At 41.5% G+C, this 18,479-nt stretch overlaps 1 protein-coding gene across 4 annotated transcripts in view; it reads right to left on the bottom strand.

Moving 5' to 3' along the window:
- The window catches only part of cachd1 (cache domain containing 1), a 212,497-nt gene that overhangs the window by 57,776 nt on the left and 136,242 nt on the right, over window positions 1–18,479 (bottom strand). For all 4 annotated transcript variants that reach the window (XM_069938340.1, XM_069938342.1, XM_069938339.1 and 1 more), the window contains one exon: window positions 9,161–9,309. In XM_069938340.1, the coding sequence (XP_069794441.1) occupies window positions 9,161–9,309 (149 nt within the window). The remainder of the gene's footprint in view (window positions 1–9,160; window positions 9,310–18,479) is intronic.

Genomic DNA, 18,479 nt, shown 5'->3' with positions numbered 1-18,479 from the left:
GCCTTCACAATCTGTACAGCTGCTTCTTTCAGAGCCTGATGATGCAATCTATGTCATCTAGGAGTCTTATCTACCCTTAGATCATTCAGCTTTCTGAGCACCTACTCCCTTGTAATAGTAACTGCACTCGCTGCCCTTCCCCAGTGCCCTTGGACATCCAGCACAATGCTAATGAATACTGCCACAAAATATTCATTTAGCTCCTCTGCCACCTCCTGTCTCCCATTATTATTTCTCCAGTGTCATTTTCTAGAGTTCAAGTTCAAATTTATCATCAAACTACATATATGACATCACATCAAATCTGTGATTCTCTTTCCTGCATGACAGGCAGAATTTCTACTTATTGCCTGTTTTTTTGCTCTTACTTTGATCAAGGGTCAGGTGGCCCTTTTCTTCCTATAGATGTTTTTTGACCTGCTGAGGATCTGCAGACTTTTCAGTTTTATTATATTGTAACGGCTCACCGGAGGCTTAATTGAACTGGCTTGGGAGGTTCCAAGTGATGTCATGACATTTGAATGTGATGATGTTATTTGGAACATGGGGGTTCTCAAAAGTTGCAGGTGACTGTTTGAGTAAATTACTTTTATTGAACACGATGGAGATCCGCGGTAGGACTTCTCTGTTGTGTTCCATGTCATTAAGAATCATATAGAAAGGGAAGTATGATATATTTAAGGACAATGAAAAATAATTTTATTTACCTACTATTGTCATAATTTAAAGGTCGCCATCCAACTGGCCACAAAATTTTTATTTAAAGTATTTTCCAAAGGAATTCTGCAAGTGGCTAGTGGAGTTGTTCTAATGAACCGGTGTGGACTCGAAAGGCCGATGTGGCCTGTTTCCACTCCGTACATGGTTATATGGTTATATAGTACTGTAAACTGTAAAAAAAATACATATCCAAAAGGGAGAAATGTAAGCAAAGAAAGAAATGTAAAAAAAAATGACTATGCAAAGACAGAAAAAATAAATATTCAGTAAATAAATAATGTGCAAAGTAAGAGCCCTTAAAAGAGTCTCTGATTGAATCTGTTGTTGACGAGTCTGATGGTAGAGGGCAGCAACTGTTCCAGAACCTAGAATCTTATGGCACCTATATACCTCTTTCCTAATGGCAGCAGCAAGAACGTGACATGTTCTAGGTGGTGTGGATTGTTGAAGATTGTTGTCATTCTCCAATGGCAACATGCCAAGTAGGTTTTCTCAGTGGTGGGGAGAGTTTTGCCTGTGATGTACTGGCAGTGTCCACTTCCTCTTGAAGGCGTTCTGCTGAGAGGTATTGGAACCAGGCTGTGATGTAGCTGGTCAACACACTTTCCCTTGTACATCTGTAGATGTTTGCCAAATTTTCACATGTCATGCCGAACTGCCGCAAACTCCTGAAAGAGTAGAGGGGCTAACCACTTTCTTACTAGTGCGTTGGGTCCAGGAAAGATCCTCCAAGGTGGTGACTCCTAGAAATTTAAATTTGTTCACCCTTCCCTCTTTGATCCCCCAATGATAACTGGATGGTATACCTCTGGTTTTCCCTTCCTAAAGTCTACAATCAGTTCGTTGGTTTTGGTGACAATGAATGAGAGGTTGTTATTAGTAGATCATTCAGCCATGCTTTCAATCTCACTAGTTGATTCATTGCCTCCTTTTCATACAGGCCACTACTGTGGTGTCATCAGCAAATATGGTCGTACCGAGCCACACAGTCAGAGATGTAGAGCGAGCAGAGCAGGGGACTAAGTACACAGCCCTGTTGTTTACTGGTTCTGATGGAGATTGTGGAGGAGATGTTCTTCCCAATCCACACTGAGGTGAGGAAATCCAGGATCCAATTACACAGTGGGATACTGAGGCCCAAGTCTTAGAATTTGTGGATCAGTTTTGAGGGGATGATGGATGTTGAATTCTGAACTAGAGATAGACACACACAACCACACACACACACAGGTGAGTTTTTTTAGTTACCTTCTGCAAGTTTTTAAAAACTTCCCAATCCTCCATCTTCCCATTATTTTTGTTTCCTTGTATGCCCTCTCTTTTAGTTTTATGTTGGCTTTGAGTTCCCTTGTCAGCCACACTTTTTCCATTTTAATATTTCCTCTTTTTTTGGTATGCATTTTTCCTGCATCTTCCTCATTTCTGCAGAAACTCCATCCATTGTTGCTCTGTCCTCTTCCCTACTAGTGCCTGATTCCAATCTGCTTTGGCCGGTTCCTCTCTCATGCCACTGTAATTCCCTTTATTCCACTGAAATATTGACACATCTGACTTCAGTTTTTCTTTGTTAAATTTCAAATTGAACTCAATCATATTGTGATTACTGCTCGGTGTCAATTCATCTTCCTTTTCATGTAATCTCATACTCCATAAATTATCCTCTATACATGGTGGTTGTATTTAAGGTTGGAGATAACCTGTTGGTCTTTTGGTCAAGAACCCTTCACAATGAGTTTTTGTGACAAATAAAGTTAATCTTTAAATTTTGATCTAATTTCAAAATCCTTCTAATATTTCTTTTGCACCAATGCTCAGGGATAGATGCTAATCGAACCCTTCAAGGAGACATCAACCCTTTCAACAATTGAGCAAAGTACCAAAGGGGTGTCTTGGATTCTTGTGCTGAGAATGGTCACAGGTAGGTAGCATTAGCAGAGAAATAAATACAGAGAAAATTGTTTTCTGATGGTTTTAGAAAAGTTATTTAACTAGTAAATAACAAGTGCACTAAAGTCTTTGCATAATTTATTAATGGGTACTGCAGTATTTAATTTTTAGCTCTGACCCTATTAACCTTTCAGTGTATTGTTTTACATTTATAATACCATCCCTGACATATATCTTTGCTGGGCAATATATCTCCAAACAGAATTAGGTTCAGTTAATTTTGTTCAGATTTTCATCAACTTCAATGAAATGAATACAACACGACATCCAGTGAAATGATGCACATCGCACATGAGAATTTAATGTTTTTGGTTGGCAGATGCAGCAGTTAATCAATAACTTTGTATTGATTTTAATGCATTTTCAGTGAGTATGTAAAAGTTTATCACTGATGTGGGCACAGTTGCACAATGTATAAGGCTGCAAACATTATAATGATAATGAGTTTATTGTCATATAGTTTGTAAAATGTACAAATGCACCAGAATTCTTACTTGCTACAGTCGAATACTTAACATAACATAACAATTACAGCACGGAAACAGGCCATTAGGCCCTTCTAGTCCGTACCGAACAAAACACCCCTTGCTAGTCCCACCTCCCTGCACAATGCCCATAACCCTCCAGCCAATGAAATACAATCAGCGTCAACGGGAATTTTAAAAATAGTGCTGTATACATCACAGTAAAATATGTGCAATTAAAACCCACAAACTGTTTAACAATGAACTGTTAAAAAGTACTGATTTGACAATACGAGTGCAGTTCCACTCAGCGCCGTGATCCTGCGTTCAACATAGTCACAACTTCATTTAAAAAAAATTCTTGAGCCCACTGGTGCGCGAGCGAAGGCTCCTGTAGCATTTGCCCGATGGGAGAAGAGTGAATAGTCCGTGATTTGGGTGTGTGCATCTTTGATAATGCCCAGACATAATTTCCTATAGGTGTTTTCAATGGTAGGCAATTGGATGCCAATAATCCGTTGGGTAGTTTTCACTACTTGTATCATACAAACTACAAAAATGTAATTAAAATTTAAATTCAAAGGAGATAATAAATACAAAAGATAGATAATAATTGTTCACAGTTACCTTAGTGCAAGAAAAAAAAATGGTGCTAAAATTGTGCACACAGGCCTTTTAATGGTGTAAGCGTAGTTTAGTGGTGTTGTAAGACAATGAAGACGCTGTTTACATCCGGTACCGCACGGATGGCAGTCTCTTCAATCTGAGGCGCCTGCAAGCTCACACCAAGACACAAGAGAAACTTGTCCGTGAACTACTCTTTGCAGACGATGCCGCTTTAGTTGCCCATTCAGAGCCAGCTCTTCAGCGCTTGACGTCCTGCTTTGCGGAAACTGCCAAAATGTTTGGCCTGGAAGTCAGCCTGAAGAAAACTGAGGTCCTCCATCAGCCAGCTCCCCACCATGACTACCAGCCCCCCCACATCTCCATCGGGCACACAAAACTCAAAACGGTCAACCAGTTTACCCCTCTCGGCTGCACCATTTCATCAGATGCAAGGATCGACAATGAGATAGACAACAGACTCGCCAAGGCAAATAGCGCCTTTGGAAGACTACACAAAAGAGTCTGGAAAAACAACCAACTGAAAAACCTCACAAAGAAAAGCGTATACAGAGCCGTTGTCATACCCACACTCCTGTTCGGCTCCGAATCATGGGTCCTCTACCGGCACCACCTACGGCTCCTAGAACGCTTCCACCAGTGTTGTCTCCGCTCCATCCTCAACATCCATTGGAGCGCTTACATCCCTAACGTCGAAGTACTCGAGATGGCAGAGGTCGACAGCATCGAGTCCACGCTGCTGAAGATCCAGCTGCGCTGGGTGGGTCACGTCTCCAGAATGGAGGTCCATCGCCTTCCCAAGATCGTGTTATATGGCGAGCTCTCCACTGGCCACCGTGACAGAGGTGCACCAAAGAAAAGGTGCAAGGACTGCCTAAAGAAATCTCTTGGTGCCTGCCACATTGACCACCGCCAGTGGGCTGATATCGCCTCAAACCGTGCATCTTGGCGCCTCACAGTTTGGCGGGCAGCAACCTCCTTTGAAGAAGACCGCAGAGCCCACCTCACTGACAAAAGGCAAAGGAGGAAAAACCCAACACCCAACCCCAACCAACCAATTTTCCCCTGCAGCCGCTGCAACCGTGTCTGCCTGTCCCGCATCGGACTTGTCAGCCACAAACGAGCCTGCAGCTGACGTGGACTTTTACCCCCTCCATAAATCTTCGTCCGCGAAGCCAAGCCAAAGAAAGAAGAGGGAGGTTCAGGAGCCTGATAGCCTTTGGAAATAAACTGAAGAAGAGGTTGCAAAACCAGGGTTATGGGGGTCTTTTATGATGTTGGCTGTCATCTTGAGGAAGTCCCTCCTGTCATAAAATGCAATTGTGACTAATTTTTCAACAGGAGATTAGAACAGTGCTCTGCACTCTCTCTGTCCTGCTGTCCAAAAGATATCCTTATTCAACCTCTAAGACTTGCTAAAGACATCTAAACATTTGGATTTGGGAAACATATCTGACCACTTCCTTTCCTAAATGCTTTGCAACAAATAAGATCCATTGCATTAGTTCTCGATCTAGAGTGATGAAAACAAATCACTGGTAAAGACATCTGGTACATGGAGAAGTCATGAAGCCACATAACTACTGCAGCTCTGACTGACATTCTGGTGAATAACAGTTTTTTTAAAATTAGACAGTAATTTGAACAAAAATTCCAGACAATCCACAGACTGCCAAGTCCAAATGCAACTATTAAAACAGTTAACGGGCACCAAGGGTTGCAAACAGAAATTAAAGTCAGCCATGGAGTAATTACACAAGAGTCCAAATCGGGGCTGTGGTACTTCATCAGGCTCACATCAGGAAGCTTTCAAAAGTGATCATCAGTTTCCTCCTCAGAGTTGGGAATGCATTGCTATTTTCAATTCAGCTGTCTGAAAGCATGGGGTACTGAGGCCAATCTGTGGCTCACACTGAGTTAGAGACATCAATGAAGTTACTCATCCATTGAAGGAATCTTTTGTACTGAATTACCAAGCTTGGATTCCTAATGAATAACAGAAAAAACCCAAGGCTCAAAACCTCCTACAGTGCCTAACTGCACCAGAGTACAAGCAACTTGCTGACACCATCACTGCTGGGATGCCATCAGATTTATCAGTACAACTTGATTCTTATCCTCAGTAAGGAGAACTTCTTACAACATCAATCCTGAAGCATCATTCTGACGTCTGGATCTGATGGTTCATGTTCTCTTGTAGCATGCAAATATATTCAGCTGAGATACATCTTTGGGACCCAGGTTTTTTTTAAAACTTATTAATTCATTTTAATTACTATATATCTACATTGCTGGAGATATGCAGTTTTTAGGTTTTACAGAGGGTTGAGATTGGAAGGAGAAATGGAGGGATTAATTTATATTTTTAATAAAAGAAAAATCAGAATAATGTATTTCCACATATTTAACAAGACAGTAGACTTACTGATAAATGTAACATGCACAGATGCATCAGTGGAGTATAACAACTACCAATAATAAAGCATGACACAACATAATTTATCAAGATGCTTCATGCAGGTGTAATCAGAGGGAGACTACTTGACATATGCCTTCAGGGAAATTCCAGATTAAGCGATGAAGCTGACTGGGAACAAGAATAGGTTGTGGCTGAGGAGGAAGAGGTCAGGAATCCATTGTTGGAGAGACAGAATTTGTGCAGGAGGATAAAGGAAATTACTGAGTAAGAGGAATAATAAAAATCACTTGTCTATGAGGAGAATATTTTAAATTGAAGGGTTGAGATCCTGAAGGTCAGTTGACGTCAAACATCACACAGGGTGGTCTAACTTACAAATTGCAGGGCTTTGGAGGAGTTCAAGAATAAGGAGCAAGGGTGAACTGGAGAAACCATTCACGGTCACAAGGCATGGACAAGAGTTTCACCAAGAGGGCAAGAGATATTTCTTCATGGGTGAAACAAAGTGGTATTTTGAAAGAGATGGAAACTTGATCTGATTCTCATCTTCAGGGTAAATTGGCTCAGATTATGAGTTCACTCACATCAGTTCATGACAATTTCTGGAGCGATAATGGTATCACTGCAGAGATACAGAACTTGTTTATAACCTTGTCTCCCTCAAGAAACACTCAATCAAAGCTGGATATCTGACCATAAAAAAGTGTGAGGTGGGCTCTTGAGCACAGCAGGGGCAGGAGATGATTGGGTTGTTGGTGGAAGCAAGGTTATAATGAAAATGTAGAGTGGTAGTTGCCAGCATGGGTGAATCAGCTTCATGTCTATAGTGTTGCTAAATGCAGTCAAACAGAAATCAAGCAAGAAAACATCAAACACTGAAGAAAGGCCTTTCCAAAAGTATTCAGTCAGTCAAAGGTGCTTCAATAAGGAAGGGGGTAGAATTGGATTATCAAAGGTCGGGGGGGGGGGGGTGGAATCAAAAGAGCAAGGAATTAGGAAGAACAGAGGATTAATGAATTGAATTCAGAATATGGGGAGCAAAGTACTGAAGAGAGGAGACTGGGTAATTGGATGACTGGATGATAGTCCAGGATGGAGAGGGGCAGATTGAAGCGATGGGGGTTGGCTACCTGTGGCAACTTGGTCAATGCCAGATTTGAAATAAAGTCTGTACTGAGTTAGCAGATAAAAGATGTCATGGGAATGATAGTCTAATTGTACCAATATGAGAGTGAATAATAGCTAAATCAAAAGCCAAGATTTTTTACATTTACTGTCTTGAAGCTGGCATATATTGAACCATTCTGTGCAGTTAAAATTGGACTGTAATGATACCATTATGCAATTCTTTTACATAGCCTGACACCTAACCTATACCAAAAAAAAGCAATTAAACAGATTTTAGATGTATTGTCAGAGTACATACATGACATCACATATCACCCTGAGATTCTTTTTTCTGCAGACGAGGCAGAATTACCACTTCTGGTAATGTAAAAATACTGTACATAGCGTATACGTAAACAAATAAAGAACCGTAAACAGATAATGCATGTAAACAAGCTGACTGTGCAATATAGAGAAAATAAACAAAAATCTATAATGTTTACAAGTAAACATTAAATGAGTCCTGATTGAGTTTGTTGTTGAGTCAGATGGTGGAGGGGTAGCAGTTGTTCCTGAACCTGATAGTGCATACTACAAGAGAACATGAAAGATAAAAATCCACCAGATCCAGACATCAGAATGATGCTTCAGGATTGATAGTGTAAGAAGTTCTGCTTACTGAGGTTAAGAATCAATTTGTACTGAATAATCTGATGGCATCCCAGCAGTGATGGCACCTATACCTCTTTTTTGATGGCAGTAGCAAGAATAGGCCACATGCTGGATGGTGTGGATCCTTGATCATTGCTGCTGCTCTCCGACGGCAATGTTCTCTGTAGATGTCCTTGATAGTGGGGAGGGTTTGCTTGTGATGTCATGGGCTGTGTCCACTACCTTTTGGAGAGCTTTAAGTTCAGAGGTTTTGGGGTCCCTGTACGAGACCGTGATGCAGCCGGTCAGCCATACATTTGTATAAATTTGCTGGGGTTTCTGGTGTCATACCAAACCTCTGCAAACTCCTGAGGAAGCAGAGGCACTAATGTGCTTTCTTCACCATGCCATTGGTGTGTTGGGTCCAGGAAAGATCCTCTGAGATAATGACTCCCAATAACTTAAAATTGTTCACCCTCTCCAACTCTGATACCCCAATGATCACTGGATCGTTCACCTCTGGCTTTCCCTTCCTGAAGTCAACAATCAGCTCCTTAGTTTTGGTGACATTGAGTGCAAGGTTGTTGTTGGTGCACCATTCAACCAAGTTTTTAATCTCCATCCTGAATGCTGACTCATCACCTTTCTTTATACAAAACTCACTACCATGGCATTGTCAGCAAATTTGTGGATGGTGTTATTGTCGTACTGAGCCACACAGTCGTAGGTGTAAAATGAGTAGAGCAGAGGGCTAAGAATGCAGCCCTGTGGTGCTCCGGTACTGATGGAGATTGTGGAGGAGAAGTTCTTACCAATCTTCACTAACTATGGTCTGGAGGTGAGGAAATCCATGATCCAATTACACAACAGATCATGTTCAAAAGAGAGTTAGATAAGACTCTAGTGGGCAAAGGAGTTAAGGGTTATGGGGATAAGGCTGGAAAGGGGTACTGATGGTAGTGATCAGCCATGATCTGTAAAATGGTGGTGCTGGCTCGACGGGCCGAAGCTCCTATTGTCTATTGTCTATGGTAAAACAATGTATACAACTCTAAACCTCAACAATGGAACAAAAATTATGGAACTATACTCCAGGAGAGCCAACACTCTAAGGATAAGCATTAAAAAGCTGTGAAAAATCATGGGAATGACTGCCCTTCAAACGATCCATTGACATTCATAACCATGCACATAAAAGAGCTGTAGAGTGGGTGGAAAAAATACCTACTCCATCATTGAAGGTGGAATCGTGCAGCAGTCCTGGGTAGCCGTCAATGGTGACGTTAAGTGAGCTGTATAGGATGCTTCCACAACCTGCTTGTTGCGATTCACAACATCAAGATAGCGATTAAACTTCTCTCTTATCTTTTTCGCCAGCTGTCAGAAGAACATAAAGAGTCATCACTACATGTTTATTTTCATGTCCTAAAATTGCAATGGTTTCTGCATGTGATGAATCATAAATGCCCTCCCCCAGCTCTTTTTACCATTTAGATACCATAATTTTCAATTAGATAAACAAAACTTGCAATCCAGTTTTATTGCAAAGTAACCTGTAGAATAAGAACCATTACAAAAAGTTCTTTACCTAGTTCAATTATGCAAACATTTATATCTTGTTAATTCAATCCTGGGCTACATAGTACATACAAAAGCCTCTGACCTTCCAGAGTAAATGGAGAGAATGAGAGTGGGGAGGGAGTAGAAAGGGAGATGCAGCATGAGTAGGTCTAGAAATCCCTTCTACCAAAGGCAGAGATGGATATAGATCAGGACCAGCTGCCAGCTTTCAAATAGTCCATTCACATTTTGTGTCTAGATAGAGCATGAAGAATAGCAATTAACACTACATGCAAGATAAATGGAGTTCAGAATCACACGGTAAGACTCAACACCTTCAAGAGAAGAAATATACTATTTTTAACAGTTAAAACAGTGGCACATTCTACAAGGAACAAAAATTGTGCACAGAATATTAACATCAAAGCACAAAGTATTTAGCTATTCCTTGCCCATATTTGCATTACCAATACAAATGCATAAAATACGAATATGAACTGCATATAAATGTTACCTTCCATCATCTACAATAGTGATTAAAAGATGAAGTTACAGAATTCTGGTAAGAAGAGTGAAAACTGATGTTTGAGGAAAAAAAAAACCTCTGCAAGCTCATCTACAACTCTTAACAAAGCCTAATTTTGGTTTTCATCTGAAAGAATCCTAACTAACCATTGGATCGATCCCATAAAGTGTTAGGGTATTAGGTTTTCTGTTGTCACAGTGCCAAAGAAGGAAATAATTCATATACAAGACAAAATGCTTAACCACCGGCTTCTCCCCACTCCGCCACCCACGCCTACCAACCCCCCCCCCCCACCCACCCAGTTTCTTTTCCTGCTTAAATTTATTGTTAAATTAACCAAGGTACAGCAAGAAACAGGGGTGCCTTCAAATTAAAAATTGCATGGTACACTTAGCATGGAGGTTAGCGCAACACCATTACAGCACCAGCGACTCAGGTTCGAATTTGGCGTTTTCCGCAGGGAGTTTGCACATTCGCTCCTTGTTTGCGTAGGTTTTCTTCGGTTTCCTTCCACCCTTCAAAAATGCACAATGTTTGTAGCTTAACTGATGAATTTGGGGGACATGGGCTCATGGGGCGGAAGGGCCTGTTTTCATGCTGTATGTCTAAATTTAAATTTTAAACTATTCATATTTTAAGATTAACTACCAAACTTACAGCTCAAAATTATCTGTGCTGCAACAATCCAAAGTTAGAAGGGCAGAAACTACAAATTATTGATGGATGTTTTTCACATTTCAAGAATATAGAGTGAAAGTTTTTCACACTCCATAATCTCTTCTTTCTTCTTTCTTTGGCTTGGCTTCGCGGACGAAGATTTATGGAGGGGGTAAAAATACTTTGTTGTTAAAATAGTCATCACACATGTCAAAATTTGTCAAAACTCTCTTATTATTTTATTGCCATCTGTTGATCCCTCACACGAAAACCATTTCTATTCGTAACAATGGCACTGTCACAAGTTAAAAGGTCTATACATATTTCTATTTTTTTTAAAAATGTAGACATATAGCCCGGTAACAGGCAATTTCGGCCCACGAGCCCGTGCCCACTGTTTACACTCAATTAACTTATACCCCCGGTGCATTTTGAATGGTGGGACGAAATTGGAGCCCAGGGGAAAATCCACTACAGCACGCTGTTGTACAGAGGGACTTGGGAGTGTTTGTGCATGAATCGCAAAAAGTTAGGTTGCAGGTGCAGCAGGTTATTAAGAAGGCAAATGGAACGTTGGCCTTCATCGCTAGAGGAATTGAATTCAGGAGTAGGGAGGTAATGTTGCAACTGCATAAGGTACTGGTGAGACCGCACCTGGAGTACTGTGTCCAGTTCTGGTCTCCATATTTGAGGAAGGATATACTGGTTTTGGAGACGACGATCCAGAGGAGGTTTACTAGGTTGATCCCTGGGATGAAGGGGTTGACTTATGATGAAAGATTAAATCGTCTAGGATTGTATTCACTCGAGTTCAGAAGAATGAGAGGAGATCTTATAGAAACATATAGGATATAGGATAGATGTAGGAAGGTTTTTTGAGCTGGGCAAAAAACTAAAATGAGAGGACACAGTCTCAAGATTCGGGGGAGTAGATTTAGGACTGAGATGAGGAAAAATAGTTTTTCCCAGAGAGTAGTGAATGTTTGGAATTCTCTATCCAGGGAAGTAGTTGAGGCTGCTTCATTAGACATATTTAAAATTTGGTTAGATAAATTTTTACATGATAGAGGAATTAGGGGATATGGGGAGAAGGCAGGTAGGTGGAGTTAGGTCATAAATTAGATCAGCCATGATTTTATTGAATGGCGGAGCAGGCTTGATGGGCCATTTTTGGCCTACTCCTGTTCCTACTTCCTATGTTCCTAGATGGAGGGAGAACTCCAGTCCTGATCACTGGCGCTGTAACAGCATTGCAGTAACCACTATGTCGCCCTGTCTGCAGTCTCATTTTAATTGCTCAAAGTTTAGTTTATGCTCATCTGTACTTTTTCTTTACAGATTTAAACACAGTTAGAAAAATCATTTCCCATAGTTTTGATAGCCTCTGCTTCAGGGGAATAATTTTTGCAAGCAAATAGAATTACCACTTGCTTAATAGACAGCATTTCAGCCAAGCAGTAATTATCTGTGGTTGCAGTTTGAGAAAGTTTACTTGACCATGCAGCTATTTGTCAAGTCACATCTTGATATTTGAAACATTGCACAAAAATAACCTACACCTCACAGACCCATGCCTAAAATTAACTAATGTACAACAGTTTTCAATCATTGAGGCTATTTAGTAAAGAGCAGGTTTCAAATCACAGACACAAAGATACAGGTCGTCCTCGACTTCCAACCTACGTGAATTATGTCCACCCACACATACGACCAAATTTTTTTAAAAACTTTATTAAAACTACTAGATAAGTAGATATTTTATATTAAAAGTATTGTTTTCAGTGGTCCCCACTCCCCAAGACAGCCCGAGGTCCCCGCTCTCAGCGCCAGACCAAGGCCCATGTCCATTGACTTTATTATTTACGAGAAGTTCATATGTTGAGTATCTTTATTAAAGGTACTGTACTGTACATATATTGACATTCTTCATTAACGGTTCATTTGTTGAAATCTTTTTTAAAAAATTGCTTTAAGACTTCGTTAAGGCACTAACAGTGGGGTGAATCTGACTTGCGTCCAACCCGGCAGTCCCCATTATGGTAAAAGAAAAAAAAACGCGAGTCTCTCATCAGATTACCATCCTGTGGTTCCCATTGAAAAACTTCATCGGTGGAAACAGGATCAAACATCTTACATATGAAACCTCTTACATATGAACTAGGACCACCAGTACCATTAGATCTGCCTAGTTTACAGCATTGACACAATGGAGCCAATAAAAGTGAACATATCTTCATTTGCCCTTTCATTACCAATGCTTCCCATAAGAGATAATAAAATAAAATTGTTGACCAAAAAAATTTCTCATCTGGTGAAATAGTTAATTTCTCAACCTGAAAGAATAGGTCCTTGGGTTCTATTACCTAAGATTGTTTTGCATGCAATCAAAATATCTTCATTTTTATTTGCTTTGAGTAATTTAATTTCAGTAACTATTGTTTTCTAATTGAAAGTTTCCTTTTTAAACTTGCTTCCTTGAATTTCCACCTTCTCTGCGCAGGAAGAAATGCAATGAATAGGCACCCTGCCAAGCTGACACTTTCTGAAGTATTTAGAGAACCAGATAAAATGTCAAATCAATAACATCCAACTATGCAAACATCTCCTTGGTCTGTCTGGATAACCTGAACATTAGAAGTAGCTAGCTTTCTGATTTCATGGCTTTGCATTCTCACACAGTTCCATCAGTTCATAATTCATGGCTTTAACAAACCTCTTCATGAAATTACAAACTCTGAGTTTTGTTGATTCATCTAAACAGGACACGTGGTTCAACGTGGCACTGACCTGATTCTCTGGCATTATATACTGGCTTGAAATTTATTTTGTACTTGCTGGAAACACGCAAGTGAGGCAGACTAGCTGTCCATTCACTTTATAGGGCCACCAGAAGAGAAACTGGGCCATACAATAAAATCAAAACTGTAAAAGCAAAACAACATAATTGAGTAAATGTGGTGCAGAACTACCAGCTGAGTGCTGCACAAATTAAACCGAGTCTCCAGTGAAAGCTGCAATTACAGTGGGGAATTCACTGAAAGAAGTTGATGTTTTTTTCCAAAGATTTATGGAAACAGGCTCCGACATCCAACAACAACACAGCCAATACGTTGACATAATGTGCAGAAAAACACATGGTTAACCAATGACTCTTGGCCACCATTTATTGGCACTCTTCTCCAATAATACCACATACTACATTTAAACAACAACCAAGTGCCTCAGAGAGTGCATCTTTTTCTGTAATACATGGCTGAAGAGAAATTCTTTTGAAAGCAATGTTTAGGTTTGCTGCCCACACATTGGCCAAAATCTGATAAAAATGCTCACAATTCCATGTAGAACTGACCACTGCTCAGCACTGTTATGAATCTTTATCTTTGCTGCAGAAAGTATGCTGTTTGATCTGATAAGTTTGACAGCATTTTGTTTTTACTTCAACCATGGGATCTGCAGACTTGTGCTTGACTCAGTACTGTTCTTCCTTGTTTGAAACTCCCTTGCAAGTGTGTGACACCCGCACTTTCTGATCGAGATTTAGTGCTGATTCCCCAGCTGTGCTCGCAAAGTCCAACAGTGAATTCTGAATTTGCTCCAGCCATCAACAGCGATGGGAAGCAACTGTCCACCTAACGATGCTCAGAAAACTGAGTGCATCATTTATGGAGGGGACAGCTGCACTGTAATTTACACATTTTTAATTATTGTCATTGAGTTTGCTTTAATGTGTCTACATGTCTAAAACATTGAAGTGATTTAGCATGTTTGGTTAGGTCATTGACTTTCAATGGTTTCTGAATGTTTGGGTATCGGGGACCTTCAAAACGTTTAATGGTTGAGGGTCCAATTGAGCCAGCTGACAACATTTTTTCAGTTGTTTCTCACACAAGCTTTATTCTTGCATCCCAGCATGATGGTTTTGGACTGGAGAGTCCTTCGTACTAAGTTGTGGTCATTGTTGGATCAGGAATAGGCACATCCATTGCTGCTATGTTTGACAACAGCTTGTCACAGGCAGCAAGTTTTAGTTCATTCAAGGCCAATCTGAAAGATGCAGAACCTCCTTTCTCATTACCTTACAATGAGAAATTAGCTAAGGGAAAAGACAATCCATCAATTTAACCACAGAAGTGAAAAGGGACAATGTATCAACATTGCAACTTTTGTGTAGTTCATGCTGAAATTCAGAAGCATGGCCGCGAACTTCTTTAAAATCTGTGCCAATCAGTTGGCCATGGAGTCAGATGAACATGGAACAGAAGACTGATTCAGGGTCTCCTTCAGGTTTTAAAAAGTAAACTTGTGGCACTTTAAATGTGCTGACTTAAAAAAAGTATATAGTTTATTGTTACCCTAGTCCCATGCAACAATTCTTCTCCATTCAAATTATTCACATGCAATTTTTCATCACAGATTTCTCCAGCTGGCATCAAGTTTGGAACGGAGTTAAATACCCATGCTGGATGAAATAATCAACATTCACTGCCAAGACACACACCAAAGCCATTTGGAGACACGAGAGACTGCAGATGCTGGAGTGTGGAGGTGGAGAAGAAGGAAAAAAAAATCACTGGATTTGTGGGTTACGTCGTGGGAGTCAGATCAGATACTATTTATTGTCATGTAATAAAACAGAAATATCATATTGCAGGAAATAGCCTCCAAACAGACAGCATCAATACTGTATTCTCTATTTCCGTTAACCCTCTGTCCCAAACTCTCTCTTCCCCTACTCTGGTCTCCTTTCTGTCAGCTCCCCACCCCCTTCTTTTCCTTCTATCAAAGGGCTGCCCCTCTTCACTGTCTACCCTCGCCCCCATCATTTCCTTCTCTTCCACCCTCTCTCCTGTTAGCCCGTACTCTTTCTCTTTCCTCCCTTCCTTTTTATTCAAGTGTCCACCTGTTTTTTTCATATTTTCATCAAAGCGCTCAAGCCAAAAATGTTGATTGCTTTCAACTTTCTAGGGTTGCTGTGTAAACTGCTGCGCTTCTCCAGGATGTGTGTGCATTACATGTCCAATTGGGACCAATGAAGTCCACTCAGCCTCTGCAGATTTTCGTTTCACTGTTGGCAAATCTCAGTGGGTTGAGCCACATTAGTAGGATAAAGCAAATTGTTGACATATCACCATGAGAGAATCGTTCAGAATTTCATGAGGAATGGGATCCATGAAACCTTGGCTGTGTGGATTAAAAATTACCTTGCCTATAGAAAGAAGAGAGCAGTAGTGGTGGATGGAAAGAATTCTGCCTGGAGGTCAGTGACTCATGGAGTTCCACAGGGATCTGTTCTGGGATCCTTGCTCTTTGCAATTTCTATAAATTACCTAGATGAAGAGGCGGAAGGATGGGTCAGTAAGTTTCTGGATGATATAAAGGTTGGAGGAATTGTGGATAGTGTTGAAAGTTGTTGAAGGTTACAAAACGATATAGACAGGATGTAGAGTTGGGTGGAAAAATGGCTGATGGAGTTCAGTATGGATAAGTGTGAGGTGATGCATTTTGGAAGGTCAAACTAGAAGGCTGAGTACAGGGTTAATGGTTGGATACTTAACAGTGTGGAAGAACAAAGGAACCTTGAGGTACAAATGTATACATCTCCAAAGGTTGCCATACAGGTTGATAGCATAGTTAAGAAGGTCGATGGGATGCTGGCCTTCATTATTTGAGGGATTGAGTTCTAGAGTCTAGAGGTCATGCTGCTACTCGACAAATCTCTGGTGAGACCACATTTAAGAGTACTGCATTCTGTTCTGGTCATCTCATTAAGGATGTTAAAGCTTTGGAGAGGGTGCAGAGGAGATTTACCACGATTTTGCCTGGATTGGAAAATAAGTCGTATGAGGCAAGGTTGGCAGAGCTTTTCTCTTTGGAGCAAGGAAGGATGAGAGGTGAGTTAATAAAGAGATACAAGATTCTGAGAAACGTAGATAAGGGAGACAGCCAGCACCTTTTTCCCAGGGAGGAATAGCAAACACCAGAGGATATATGTACAAAATGAAGGGAGGAAAGTTTACGGGAGAAGTCAGGAGAGAGAGAGAGAGAGAGAGAGAGAGAGTGGGTGTGTCTAAACACAGAGAAAATATATATAGCTAGAATATATAAATAAACAGAGTTGTGGGTACCCCTTGACAGGGGTGGTGGTGGCAGCTGAAAAATTAGGGTATTTAAGAGTCTCTTAGACAGACACATGGATTAAGTAAAAAATGGAAGGTTACAAGATAGGAAGAGTTTTGTATTTTTTTTTGGAGGGAAGATATAGGTTGCCACAATATCATGGGGCAAATGGGCCTGTACTGTGTTGTAATGTAATGAAAATACTGGGGTCGGGAGTGGGAGAGTGTTGAGAGCTCAGGTGACAGACAATAGCAGGTGTTCTTTGGAACTACAAGCAATATTCATTACATGGAAGAGAGGGAGACTGACCAAAGGAGCAAAGAAACAAATATATTGTAGAGTTCGCGGTACGCAGGTGTGGAGAACAACGACATGCACACCAAAGCCTTGAAGTGAGGACTGGTTTATTGCAGTGGCCGTGGCATTTACCTGGGACCTAGGCGCTGACGTCAGGGCTCCACATCATCAGAGCACCGGCCTGGGATTGGCTGGTGTTTCTGGCACAGTTCACAGTCTTCCCGCCATGCTCAAGGTTATCTGAGACAATGGCCAGTGTCAACTCTCAGGTCCACTCAGTCACTGCGTTCATCGGCCATTTTGTAGGCCAGTCTGCATCTCGTGTGGCAACTACTCAATCCCACTCCTCCAGACCCGAGGATCAGGCTGTTGTTCATTGACTTGGATGCTCTGCCCGTGTCGTGGGGAGGAGTGGAGACCAGCTGGTTACAGTCCAGATATGCAAGCTTCAGGTGGTCAACTGTAAAGGTCTCCTCTTTACCGCCAATGTCGAGGACGTAAGTGGAGCAGTTGTCTCTGATGACCCTGTAGGGCTCCTCGTAGGGTCATTGTAGGGGAAGACGATGAGTGCCCCTTTGCACAAACATATACTACCAATCTTTCAGTCCCTGGGGATGTTATATTGGGTCTGGCCGTGTGGTTGGGGTTACTGTGGGACCAGTGACCTGAGTTTTCACCACAAGTTCTTAAGGGAGGCCATAGGGTCTTCCGGGCATTTGTTGGGGGTAAGGAACTCCCCCAGAATGGTTAGGGGTGTGCAGTAGACCATCTCCACTGCTGAGGCATTGAAATCTTCCTTTGTGCACTGAGAATCTCCAACAGTACCCATGGCAGTTCGTCCACCCAGTTGGAACCCTAGAGCTGGGCCATTATGGCTGCCTTCAGGGACCTGTGATACCGCTTCACCAACCCATTGGCTTGAGGGTGGAACGTCGTGGTGTGGTGGAGCTGTGTCTCCAGGAAGATAGCCAGCACTGCCCAGAGCCCAGAAGTAAATCATGCCCCCCCCCCATCTGAGACCCAAAAATATGGACACCCATGTGTTACCGACTGCCATGGCGAGGTTTCTGTGGTGGTATTAGCCAGCGGGACTGCCTCAGGCCACCTCATGGAGCAGTCAACCATTGTCAGCAGGTATCTCGCCCCACAGAAAACTGGTAGCAGCCCCACTATATCAATATGTATGTGGCTGAACCTGCACTGCACTGGTTCAAAAATCTGCGTGGGCACCTTCATGTGAGTCTGCACTTTTGAGGACTGGCAGTTTATGCTGGTCTTGGCCCACTGGCTGACAAACATGCTAGCCACCATCTTGATTGTAGTTCATATTGCCGGATGCACCAGGTTGTGTATGGCGTCAAAAACCTGGCGCCATCATGTGGCCAGGACG

Source organism: Narcine bancroftii, chromosome 5 (genome assembly GCF_036971445.1).
Source record: "Narcine bancroftii isolate sNarBan1 chromosome 5, sNarBan1.hap1, whole genome shotgun sequence".
Classification (NCBI taxonomy): domain Eukaryota; kingdom Metazoa; phylum Chordata; class Chondrichthyes; order Torpediniformes; family Narcinidae; genus Narcine; species Narcine bancroftii.
Note: the sequence above shows the minus strand (reverse complement) of the source record. Positions and strands in the feature narration are given on the sequence as shown.